Source organism: Pristiophorus japonicus, chromosome 4 (genome assembly GCF_044704955.1).
Source record: "Pristiophorus japonicus isolate sPriJap1 chromosome 4, sPriJap1.hap1, whole genome shotgun sequence".
NCBI classification, from domain to species: domain Eukaryota; kingdom Metazoa; phylum Chordata; class Chondrichthyes; family Pristiophoridae; genus Pristiophorus; species Pristiophorus japonicus.
In genome coordinates, this window is record NC_091980.1 from 268,570,183 (window position 1) to 268,582,928 (window position 12,746).

The 12,746-nt window shown below is 47.9% G+C and overlaps 1 protein-coding gene across 5 annotated transcripts in view; it reads left to right on the forward strand.

Moving 5' to 3' along the window:
• lrrc9 (leucine rich repeat containing 9) overlaps nucleotides 1–12,746 on the forward strand; it is a 302,164-nt gene that overhangs the window by 25,845 nt on the left and 263,573 nt on the right. For all 5 annotated transcript variants that reach the window (XM_070877538.1, XM_070877541.1, XM_070877539.1 and 2 more), the window contains one exon: nucleotides 11,555–11,618. In XM_070877538.1, the coding sequence (XP_070733639.1) occupies nucleotides 11,555–11,618 (64 nt within the window). The remainder of the gene's footprint in view (nucleotides 1–11,554; nucleotides 11,619–12,746) is intronic.

Sequence of the window (12,746 nt, forward strand, 5' to 3'; positions counted from 1 at the left end):
GGGAGAGGAAGATAGAGGGGGGGGAGGGGGGGAGAGAGAGAGAGAGAGAGAGAGACGAGGGGGAAAGAGAGAGAGAGAGAGAGAGGGAGAGGAGGGGGGAAAGAGAGAAGGGAGGGGAGAGAGAGAGAGGAGGGGAAAGAGAGAAAGAGAGAAGAGAGAGAGAGAGGGGGGAGAGGGGAGGGGTAAGAGGGAGAGGGGAGAGGAGGGGCAGAGGGAGCGGGGAGAGAGGGGGAGGGGGGGGAGAGAGAGAGAGAGAGAGAGAGGAGAGCGGGGGGGAGAGGGAGAGGGAGAGGGAGAGGGAAAGGGAAAGGGAGGGGGAGAGGGGAGGAGGAGAGAGAGAGGGGGGGAGTGGAGGGGAGAGAGGGGGAGAGGAGAGGAGAGGGAGTGGAGGGGGAGGGGAGAGAGAGAGGGGGAGGGGTGTGGGAGAGAGGGAGGGATGGGAAGGGGGAGAGAGGGGGTAGGGGGAGAGAGAGAGGGTAGACGGAGGGGAGGGGGGAGGGGAGAGAGAGGGTAGACGGGGGGGAGGGGAGAGGAGAGAGAGAGAGAGGGGGGGAGGGTGAGAGAGGGAGGGGAGGGGGAGAGAGAGAGAAAGAGGATGGGGGGGGAGGGAGTAGATGGGGAGAGGAGGGAGGAGAGGGGGAAAGGAGATGAAGGGGGGGGGAGGGAGGGAAGGGAGACGAGAGGGAAGAGAGACGAGGGGGAAGGGAGGGAAGGGAGACGAGGGGAGAGAGAGAGAGAGAGAGAGAGAGGGGGAAGGGAGACGAGGGGGAGGGGAGGGAGGGAGGAGGAGAGTGGGAGGGAGGAAGGTAGAGAGAGGGGGAGGAGGAGAGTGGGAGGGAGGAAGGTAGAGAGAGGCGGAGGGAGAGGCTGAACGGGTGGGGCCGCCGCCGCTGACACTTCGGGCGGGGCCTGCCGCCGATGGTTGGGTGGCGGGGAGAAGAGGGGGGCAAGGCTGAACGGGATGGGGATGGGCGGGGGGAAGGCAGCTGAACGGGAGGGAGTTCCGAGTCCCGAACTTTGCCCTGTGAGCCCATTTGGCCAGGGCTAGGGTCGGGCCCCTCGTACGCAGCCTCAGGGGGCCTGGAGCTGCACATGTGCGCACACTCTAGCGTGCATGTGCAGAGGTACCGGCATTGTTTTCAGCGCCGGGACCTGGCTCCGCCCCCGACCCCTTGTGCTGCGCCACGCCAAGCACGAAGACATCCTGAGGAGACCGGAGAATCACAAGGTAAGTTTTCGGCGCCCTTTTTCTTCCAGAAAGTTGGCGCACCTTATCGAGATGCGCCGTTTTTCCAGAGGGTGGAAACTTGGGCCCTATGGGAGTACATTCACACTGACTGCAATGGTTTAAGAAGGCGGCTCACCACCACCTTCGAGGGCAATTTGGGATGGGCAATAAATGCTGGCGCCCTCTGGTGTCAGATGACCCGAAGCATAAATATATTACAACATCCCCCTTTCAAGATCTTAGTATCAGTCACTTTACAATACAAGACAATCTGGGGCTTTCTGCTCACGAGTTGATCATCTCAGTTCAACATTAGTTCTAGGTGAACGTTCTAAGTCAGTTGTGACTGGAGGTTGAGTAAAAGTTTTTCTGGGAATGGTAATAACAACATCAGAGACAGAAGGTCCGGGTTCAGGAATGACAACAGAGGCCTCTCGTGAATGAATGATAGTTGGTGGGTCACTGACTGGATCTTCCTCAAATGGTTCCAGTTCATCTGTGTGCCGCAGTTTTACCTGGTCAACATGTTTTCTGCATGTTTGGCCATTCTTGAGCACAACAATAAATGCTCTGTTACCCTCCTTAGCTGTAACAGTACCAACAATCCATTTTGGACCTCGACCATAGTTCAGTACAAACACTGGATCATTGACAGAGATATCTCGTGACACAGCAGTACAATCATGATACAATTGCTGACTTTGACGTTTGTTTTCAACACGATCATTTAAATCAGGATGAACAAGTGAAAGCTTGGTCTTGAAATTTCTCTTCTTCAGTAGTTCAGCAGGGGAAACACCATAACAGTCTGAAGTATTGTCCTATAACTGAGCAATATACACGACAAATGAGTTTGAAGTGAACCCTGAGTTACGCGTTTCATACTTTGTTAGTTTGAACAGCATGCTCTGATTGACCATTAGAAACAAGTTTGAATGGAGCTGACCTCACATGTCTAATCCCATTGAGTTTCATGAACTCCTGAAATTCAAGACTTGTGAAACAAGATCCGTTGTCGCTCACAACAATGTCAGATAAACCATGAGTAGCAAACATGACACTTAGGCTCTCAATAGTGGCTTAGATGTACTGGATGACATAATATTACACTCTATCCACTTTGAATATGCATCTACCACAATAAAAAACATCTTTCCAAGGAATGGACCTGCAAAATCGATGTAGATCCTCGACCATGGTTTAGAAGGCCACGATCAAAGACTCAACAGAGATTCCGCTGGTACTTTACTTAGCTGCATGCAAGTATTACACTGATGCACACATGATTCCAGATCAGAGTCAATTCCAGGCCAACATACGTGAGACCTAGCAATGGCTTTCATTATAACAATACTGGGATGAGTGCTATGTAGCTCATGTACAAATCTTTCTCTACCTTTCTTAGGCATGATGACACGATTACCCCACAGTGAACAATTTGACTGAATGGACAGCTCATCTTTGCGACGGGTGTACGGTTTGGTCTCTTCACACATCTCCATAGGTATTTCAGACCAATCACCACGGAGGACACAACGTTTCACAACCGACAAAATAGGGTCATGGCTGGTCCAGATCCTAACTTGTTGAGCAGTGACTGGAGTTTCATCACTCTCAAAAGCATCCATTACCAACATTAAATCTGTGGGTTGAGGTGTTTTCACATCAGGTGTAGGCAAAGGCAAATGACTCAGTGCATCAGCGCAATTCTCAGTACTGGATCTATGACGAATAACGTAATTTATAGCTAAACAATGTTAATGCCCACCTCTGAATACGAAACGATGCATTGGTATTAATGCCTTTGTTTTCAGAAAACAATGAAATTAGTGGTTTGTGATCCGTTTTGAGTTCAAAACGGAGACCAAACAGGTACTGATGCATCTTTGTTACACCATACACACAGGCTAAAGATTTGTCTACCATGCTGTGAGCTCTTTCCGCTTTTGATAAACTTCTCGAAGCATACGCAACAGGTTGTAGCTTACCCGACTCGTTGGCTTGTTGGAGTATACAGCCAACACCATATGATGAAGCATCGCAGGCTAATACAAGACACTTACACGGATCATAATGAACAAGCAACTTGTTTGAACAGAGCAGACTCTTAGCTTTCTCAAAGGCTCCATCTTGAGACAAAAACAGACTTCAGTAGACTCCATATTCCTCTTGAATATGGCTGCAGCCGAACGAATTCCAAAAGGACACCTGTTGTAGCCAAACAGTCCTTTATGGGTGTTGATGCAGGTCAGTTTCTTCGAATTATCGACGAGCTCCTGTGTCAGGTAGGTCGACGTCAGATCTAGCTTAGTGAATGACTTTTCACCAGCTAGCATGGCGAATAGGTCATCAGCCTTCGGTAAGGGGTACTGAACCTGTTCGAGAATCGGTTAATCGTAACCTTGTAGTCTCTGCAAATCCTGACAGTGCCATCACTCTTCAACATAGGAACAATAGGGCTGGCCCACTCATTGAACTCGACAGGTGATATGACCCCTTCACGTTGGAGTCTGCAAACTCAATCTCAATCTTCTCCCTCATCATATAAGAGACAGATTGAGCTTTGTGATAGACAGGCCTTGCATCAGAATCGAGGTGAATCTGCACCCTGGCTCCAGTAAAATTACCAATGCCAGGCTCAAACAAAGAAGGAAACTTCTTCAACACTTGAGCACAAGAAGTGTTGTCCACCGAGGACAACGCTTTGACATCATTCCAGTTCAGCTTGATGTTCTCGAGCCTATTCCGACCGAACAGCGTTGGACCATTACCTGGGACAATTCATAATGGTAGATCTTGGATCTTGCCATCATATGACACCTTGACTACTGCGTTGCCAATCACAAGTATGAGTTCCTTCGTATAAGTACGCAACTTGGCCTTGACTGGACTCAGCTTAGGCTTCACAGTCACAGTATCCCACAGCTTGTCAACTATCACTTGGCTCATGATCAACTGACATGCACTCATGTCCAGCTCCATTGGTACAGGCACGCCATTCAGCTTCATATTAAGTTATCGGCTGGCTCTTTGACGACAAAGAATACAAACGTACACTTCCTCCTCAGATTGTGTATCAAAGTCAGCACTGGACTGGTCATCATCAACAATATGATGAGCAGCAACAGCACGCTTGCTCAGTTGTGGGCACATTTTCTGGAGTTGTCCCACTTTCGAACAGCCATTACAGGAGTATTGTTTAAACCGGCACTGATGAGGCCGATGATTGCCCCCACAATGCCAACAGTTGTCGGGCTCTGAGCAGCTACAGGTTTCACGTAAACAGTTGACTTGGCCCTGCCATGAGCAGCTTCGCCAGAAGACGACACAATCTTGTTTACAGTATCTGACAAGCCTGCCGTGGAGCTCCAACCTTTGGATGATATCTGCCTCAAGTTCTCATCAGTTGTCTTGCATGCCTGGGCAATCGCAATGGCCTTTTTCAATTCCAGTTTCTCTTTGGCCAATAACTTCCGAAGAATCCAATCGTGGTTGATGCCGTAAACCTTCTGATCACAGACGGTGAGGATAACTGCCTTGCGACGGACTGCATCAGCCTCCTCCTCCATTTTGTTGGCAACAAAATATTGATTCAGGCAGTCGACAAAATCCACCCAATCATCGCCATCCACGAATTCGTATAGAATTCCAATAGTGCCCATTGTAAATAGGAAAGTTCTTAGTTTACCTCATCGCCAATGTAATAACACAAGAGTCCTGTTATTATAAGCTGTCTTGGGTGTGTACCCGATCTCTTTTATTCCCACTTCGGATAAGTACGAGTTGACTTCCTTTATTGCCTGCATGACATCCGACAGTGGCGCCCTCTAGTGTCAGGTGACCCCAAGCATAAATATATTACACTTCAGAGCGTCCAAATGGAGGAGAAAGGAGGACATCGTCCTTGGTGCCTTGCTGGAGGCAGTGAAGAGTCGCTGGAATGCCCCCCAGTCTGGAGGGGGACGAAGGCCACCGCCTAGGGTTCTGACAAGGCTGTGGAGGGAAGTGGCACAGCACGTTGCAGCCCGGAATATGGTGGCCACAACAGTGACCAATGTCGCAATAAATTCAACGACCTTACGAGGGTTGTCGGGGTGAGTACCCTTTCTATGCACCTTCTAATGCCTTCATGTGAACCTCACTGTCTCACACAATGTAAAGGCTTTGCAGTGCCTACCCCTTCTATATGTCTACCAGGCCATACTCCTTGCTGAAGCCAGCCTGAGACCTCTCCATCACCTCACCAGACATGCCCTGCCCATCCAAGCCTCTCCTTCTAGCTTGTTACTCAGCCTGAGCCCACTTAGCAGCACCTTTCAACTCTTCATACGCAGTCACAGGCCTAACCCTCATACTTGTAGTTGCTTGTGCCCCAGACCCACTGATCATATATCCACTCTGCGATGCCACACAGGATGAAATACAGATATGCACACTTCCTCATATTACTCGAGAGTACCTTACTGCACACACATGTGACACACGAGCACCTACACAGCCACTAACAACTTTTTGCTTTTGTCATTGCAGGTCAAACACGCGCACAATATGCGTGAGCTGCATTGTCGGGAAGAGGGCCAGCTCTACCTCCAGGACCTGACCGACGTGGAGGAGCGAGTATGTGCCTTCACAGGTGCTGCAGTTCTGAAAGTGGAGGGCGGAGAGGTAGAGCCGCCACTGGACTGTGACAGTATGTGAATGAGATGGGTGTTTTGTTTGAGTTCCCTTAGCCTTGAAGCCACATGCCTTACAATATGTTGCAACCGAAATAATGATGCCCCCCACCCCCCCCACTTCTTGCCTTACTGCCTCCTCCCCAGCTGATAACCGCACTTCTATTGCTTTGTGATTACAGATGATGAGCCGGAAGAGCGGCAGTCTGCCCGTGAGCGGACGTCTGCAGACGACGGGGAAGTTGAGGAGGAGATGGAGAGTTATGTGCTGGGATAGGGTAAGATGCCCTCATTGGGAGTGCGTTTAGAGACCACCTCAGTGGAAGGGGCCGTCTTACCAGCGTTGAATGAAGCTGACGCTCCTGGCCCCAGTGGCCTGCAGCAATGCCCAGCGTGAGAGGAAGCTTGGGGGGGCTAACTCTCTGGAAGGTAAGTTGGCCCATGAGTTGGCTCACAGAAAGGTAGATAAGCACCTGGACTTGGAGGCTATGTGCAGGGAGTCAATGCAGATGCACAGCAAGCTAATGGGTGCATTGGTGAGGATCCCGCCGAGCGTGGATGCACTTGCTTTGAGTGTGGTGGAGGCCGCCTCAACATTTGCATTTGCGTCTCAGCAGACCATCAAGCGCATCCTTGGTAGATTTCAATGAATGATGGATGGCAGAAGTTACCATGGGGTCCCAGACATCGTGGCGTGGGCCATGGTTGACATGGCAGTAGCCATTGGATGGCAGGTTGAGACCACACTACGCCTGCATTCTGCCATGCCGTCAGCGTGTGATGGCATCAGTGTACTGCATGCTCTGATGCAGAGTCAAATTGATGCCACGCAAGCACTGACTGCTGCCATCGTGTCTGGATCCCCATCAACCGAACGGGGAGGTAACGGTCCCAAAGTAGGCCAGCAATCTGCGCTCCAACAGATTGCTCCGGATGCTGAGGCTCTGCCCCGGGGAAGTGTCAGCCAGTCGGTCAAGTTGGAACCTGATGTTCTCTCTCAGGAGGGTATTATTCTCGCTCCCACCACTGCCATTCCGCCTTTGCACCTGCCGCGGTCTGCACCCCAGCCATCCAAGACTGATTCCGCCCATTCTCAGGTAGTGCTGTCAGCAGCCGGGCCTTTCTGGCCCAGAGCTAGTCCAGAGCATCATGCTAGGCCATCTGTTCTGCCTCCCTCAGACACACAGCAGCCCTCAAGCGGCCTTGCTGTAGGCATTGAGGACCCATTGAGGAGGAGCAGGAGGCGAGGGAGGGATGTGAGGCAGAGGGGTGGGAAGTGTCAGCGGAAGATGCACTGAATAAATATGTCCCCATGGGACCTATGTATATATGTTGGGAAGTTTCAACATCTGTTGTGTTTTTTGAAAGGGAGGGTGCTCCATTTTGTTTAATTGGAGGGTGTGGGGGTTTTTGGAGTTGTTTGAGGCATGTTTGCCAAATAAAATGTTACTTGAACCATTTCCTTTAGCCTCTGGTGTGTGACTGTTCTGTTATGATGGAGATGTGGCATTATCATGGCACAATGCGCGGTCATTATTAGTTGCATCCCTCAGCTACCTCCATTTAAGCAAAGCGCTTCCTTATGAGCCACCGCTGAATAGCCATGCCGCCGCCACCATTGGCAGGCTACCTCCTCCGATGCTGCTGCTAGTCCTCATTGTGTTGCTGGAGGTTTGGGGCATTGTCACACTCCTGTTCCTCTTCCTCCTCCTCCTCCTCCCCCTCCTCCTGAGGTGGGCCTGCGATCTCCACTGGCAAGGCCTGGGCTCTTATGATGGCCAAGTTGTGTAACGTGCAGCACATCACAATGAATAGTGAGACCAGGCATTGGAATCACTGCTTCAGCACCCCTATTATCTGCTCTATGATGTTGCAGGTGGCGGCATAGCTCTCATTGTAGCGTTCCTCCGGCTCTGTGGTAGGGTTGCGGAGGGGGCTCATTAGCCAGGCCGTATGCCTTGTCCCCTAGCAGCCAGACTCGGCCTTGCTGAAACAGTTGAGGAATAGTGCTCTCCTGCAGGATAAAGACATTGTGTGCGTTTCCAGGATAGCGAGCATCCAGCGCGAGGTTGCGCTGTGTGTGGTCACACACCAGTTGCACATTTAGGGAGTTCGATTACTTTCTGTTTCTGAAGACCTCTGCATTCTGGAATGGTGCTTTCAAGGCCACGTGTGTGCAGTCAATTGCTCCTTGCACTCTCGGGAAACCAGCTATCCTGGCAAACCCACATGCGCTCTCATCCTGTTTCTCCCTGCTCATTGGGAAGATAATGAAGTCCATTCTGCATGTGTAGAATGCCTATGTGACATTGCAGATGAAGCGATGTGCTGCGAATTGTGGGATGCTCATATGTCCCCTGATGCAGCCTGGAAGGAGCCGGAAGTATAGAAGGTGAGTGCCACCGTGACCTTCACTGCGATGGGCAGCAGAGTCCTGGTGCAAATGTGAGGCTGCAAGTCTTCCTGCAGGACATGGCATATCTCTGTAACAACCTCCTTTCGGAAGAGCACCGTTCTGACACACTGCTCCTCGGAGAGGTGCCTGTATGAGCATTGCGGCCGGTAAAGCCGTGGGGTGTAATGCCTCCTGACCCGATGTCTAGGGGCTCTCCTCCTTCCGCCACCAACATGGCCAACAGCCCTTCTCTGTTGCCGATGCCTTGCTAGAGCATGTAGAATGCAATGCTGGCGAACAAGTAATGCCCCCATTAAAGTTTCACAAATAAATTTCTCAAGCTGAACTGGTCTGTCTGTGTGCCGCTGCAAACTCGGAGGCTCACCACTGTGCTGTGTGTAAACATTACACTGAATGTGGCCTCCAAGGCAAGCGCTTCCTCATCCCTTTAAGCCACCAGTTAACGACTCTGCAAGCCTGTACTGACTATTTTTCTAGGCGTTGTCCTTGGCGGCCGCTAAATGAAGCGGCTGCACCTAATTTTGCGTCCGGACACAAGCATGGGTGTTGCACCAGGAATATGTCATGATTGGAGTGATCGTCAGCAGCCAGGCACTACTGGTTTGCGCCCCCGGTGAGCCTGCAATAAATTTTTCGGTTGGGGCGCTCAACGCTGTGCTCCAGGTCGTAACCTCTTGCGCTTCCATTAACGCCCCCTCTAGCCGCAAACTGAGGCATTAAGAAACAGAAAATCCAGCCCTGTGTCTTATACACATGGAGGAAATAATAGTTGTTTTAAAACTATTTTGAAGAACTGGAACATTATCATCATTTAAATGCCGACTAAAATGCTGTAGTTGGCAATGTTGTAGCTGAGGGTGCCTCAACAGAGCTGGTACCAATATCCTCCCGGGGAGGTTTGCTCGTGCTGTTGGGGAGGGCTTAAACTACGTTGCAAGCTGTGATCCTGACCAACGGATCCACCACAGACCCAATCCACGTCCAGACCGGGGTCAAGCAGGGTTGCGTCATCGTGCCAGCACACTTCTCGATCTTCCTTGTTGTAATGTCCCATCTCACTCTCAACAAGCTCCCCACTGGAGTGGAACTAAACTAAAGAACCAATGGGAACCTGTTCAACCTTCGTCACCTCCAGGCTAGATCCAAAGTCGTCCCATCCTCTGTCATCGAACTACAGTACGCGGACGATGCTTGCACCTGCGCACATTCAGAGGCCGAACTCCAAGCCATCGGCAACATCTTCACCGAGGTGTACAAAAACATAGGCCTTACACTAAACATCCATAAGACAAAGGCCCTCCTCCAACCTGATCCTGCCACACAGCACTACCCCCCGGTCATCAAAATCCATGGCGCGGCCTTGGACAATGTGGACCATTTTCCATACCTCAGGAGCCTACTATCAGCAAGGGCAGACATAGACGAGGTCCAACACCGCCTGCAGTATGCCAGCACAGCCTTCGGTAAAGATGAGGTATTAGAAAGGCTGGCTGTACTTAAAGTAGATAAGTCAGCAGGACCGGATGGGATGCATCCTAGGACTTTGAGGGAAGTAAAGGAAGAAACAGTGGAGATACTGGCTATAATCTTCCAATCCTCCTTAGAAATGTGGGTGGTGCCAGAGGACTGGAAAATTGTAATAGTTACATCCTTGTCCAAAAAAGGGTGTAAAGATAAACCCAGTAACTATAGGCCGGTCAGTTTAACCTCGGTAATGGGGGAAACTTGTAGAAACAATAATCCGGGACAAAATTAACAGTCATTTGGACAAGTGTAGATTAATTAAGGAAAGCCAGCACAGATTTGTTAATGGCAAATCATGTTTAACCAACTTGATAGAGATTTTTGATGATGGTAATGCGGTTGACGTGGTATACATGGATTTCCAAGACATTCGACAAAGTGCCACATAATAGGCTTACCAGCAAAGTTGAAGCCAATGGAATAAAAGGACACTGGCAGCATGGATAAGAAAATGGCTAAGTGACGGAACAGAGAGTAGTGGTGCATGGTTTTTTTCGGACTGAAGGAAGGTATACAGTAGTGTTCCCCAGGTTTCGGTTCTAGGACCACTTCTTTTCTTGATATATATTAATGACTTGGATGTGAGTGTACAGGGCACAATTTAAACATTTGCAGATGACACAAAACTTGGAAGTATAGTGAATAGTGAGGATAATGATAGACTTCAAGAAGACATAGACAGACTGGTGGAATGAGCGGACATGTAGCTGTTGAAATTTAATGCAGAAATGTGTGAAGTGATGCATTTTGGTAGAAAGAATGAGGGGAGGAAATATAAATTAAAGGGCAGTATCCTAAAGGGGGTGCATGACAAGAGAGACCTAGGGGTATATGTGTAAAAATCATTGAAGACAGCAGGGCAGGTTGAGAATGTAGTTACAAAAGCTTATGGGAACCTGGGCTTCACGAATAGAGATATAGACTACAAAAGCATGGAAATTATGATGAACCTGTATAACCCCTGGTTCAACTTCAACTGGAGTATTATGTCCAATTCTGCGCACCGCATTTTAGGAAGGATGTGAAGGCCTTGAAGAGGGTGCAGAAAAGATTGTCGAGAATGATTCCAGGAATGAGGGACTTCAATTACATTGATAGACTGGAGAAGCTGGGCTTGTTCTCCTTGGAGCAGAGAAGATTGAGAGGAGATTTGATTGAGGTGCTCAAAATCATGAGGGTCTAGACAGGTTCGATGGAGAGAAACTGTTCCTGTTGGCAGAAGGGTCGAGAACCAGCAGACACAGATTTAAGGTGATTGGCAAAAAAACCAAAGGCAACATAAGAAAAAACTTTTTTTTTACACAGTGAGTGGTTAGGACCTTGAATGCATTGCCTGAAAACGTGATGAAGGCAGACTCGATCATGGCTTTCAAAAGGGAGTTGGATAAGTACCTGAAAGGAAAAAAAAATTGCAGGACTGTGGGGAAAGAGCAGGGGAGTGGGACTAGCAACGGTGCTCTTGCAGAGAGCTGGCATAGGCTCGACAGGCCGAATGACCTTCTGTGCTGTAACCAACCATTCTATGATTCTGTGATTCACTGAGTGCATAAAATTGTAATTGGAGCTTTAATAGGATAGTCTTGTTATCTCAACAATATGAGGCAAATTGGGAAGATGTATAGAAAGGAAAAATCAGAGTAGATGAATTCCATGACAGTAGAAAGTCTATAAACACGCTTTGAACCATAATTACTTATTACTTTTTTACTGCAGGGACTAAATACATTGAAGCATCTGAAGGAGCTGAATCTTGCTGCTAATTTAATTGATGTGATTAGTAAGTATAAAATAATTCTATTACGTCTGTTATTCTTTATGGAGACCAATTTAAAATGTGTTTGGCTTACTTATTGACCAATAATCTGTTTTAAGTGATTCCATACTTTTTATGATTTTAGAACTACAAAGGAGCATTTGGTATCTTTTTAAATAGGTAAATCCAATAGGGAATTCAGAAGAAACTTCTTTACCCAAAGAGTGATGAGAATGTGGAACTCACTACCACAGGGAGTAGTTGAAACGAATAGTATAGATGCATTTAAGGGGAGGCTAGACAAGCATATGAGGGGGAAGGGTTTAAAGTATTATGCTGATAGATTTAGATGAGGAAAGATGGGAGGAGGCTCAAGTAGAGCATAGACTGGTTGGACCGAATGGCCTGTTTCTGTGTTGTATATCCCATGTAAACCTAGAGTAGATTCTTAATGGAATAAAAGTAAAATCCTTACTGGGGTACCTGACATAAATATTTCACTTATTTATAATCTCTTGTCCTTCATCCCCTTCCCCTCCTTCAACTCAGATGATCAAATGTTTTGTATGTTAGGCCTCTCTGTGGAGAATGTCAGTGCAACTACTTCATTAGCTGATGAGAGTTACATTTCAATTTGCGTGGTGCCAGTTGTGTTCTATTAGTGCATTTGACAACAGATAAAACTCACCAAACTGAAAAATGTTTGTCTAATTATTAGCTTTTTTGAAAGTTCAACCTGCAGCCTTCTACTCGGCTAATTCATTACTGAAACCAGTCAGTTTTAAATGGTAGACTATGATCAAGTCTTTCTTCATTTGGTTTTATTTACTTTCATATTCATATCCACTTTTTACTTAATTTATTTACAATTACAGGAATTAATTGTTATAGTTGTCAAGAAATGTTTGAAAATTGGGGCTTTTCTTGCGAATCAGAGAATTAAGATGGAATCTAATAGGAGTTTTTAAATTGCAAAAGACTTTGAGAGGGTATATGTAACAAGGGGCATAAACTCATGATTGCCACTAGAAAAATGAAGGGGGAAGCTAGAAGATTTTTTTTCCACACAGTTGTTTATTAGAACGTTGAATGCTTTATCACAAGTCACTTAAGGCACATGCTATAATTTCACAGAAAAAATATATATAAAAT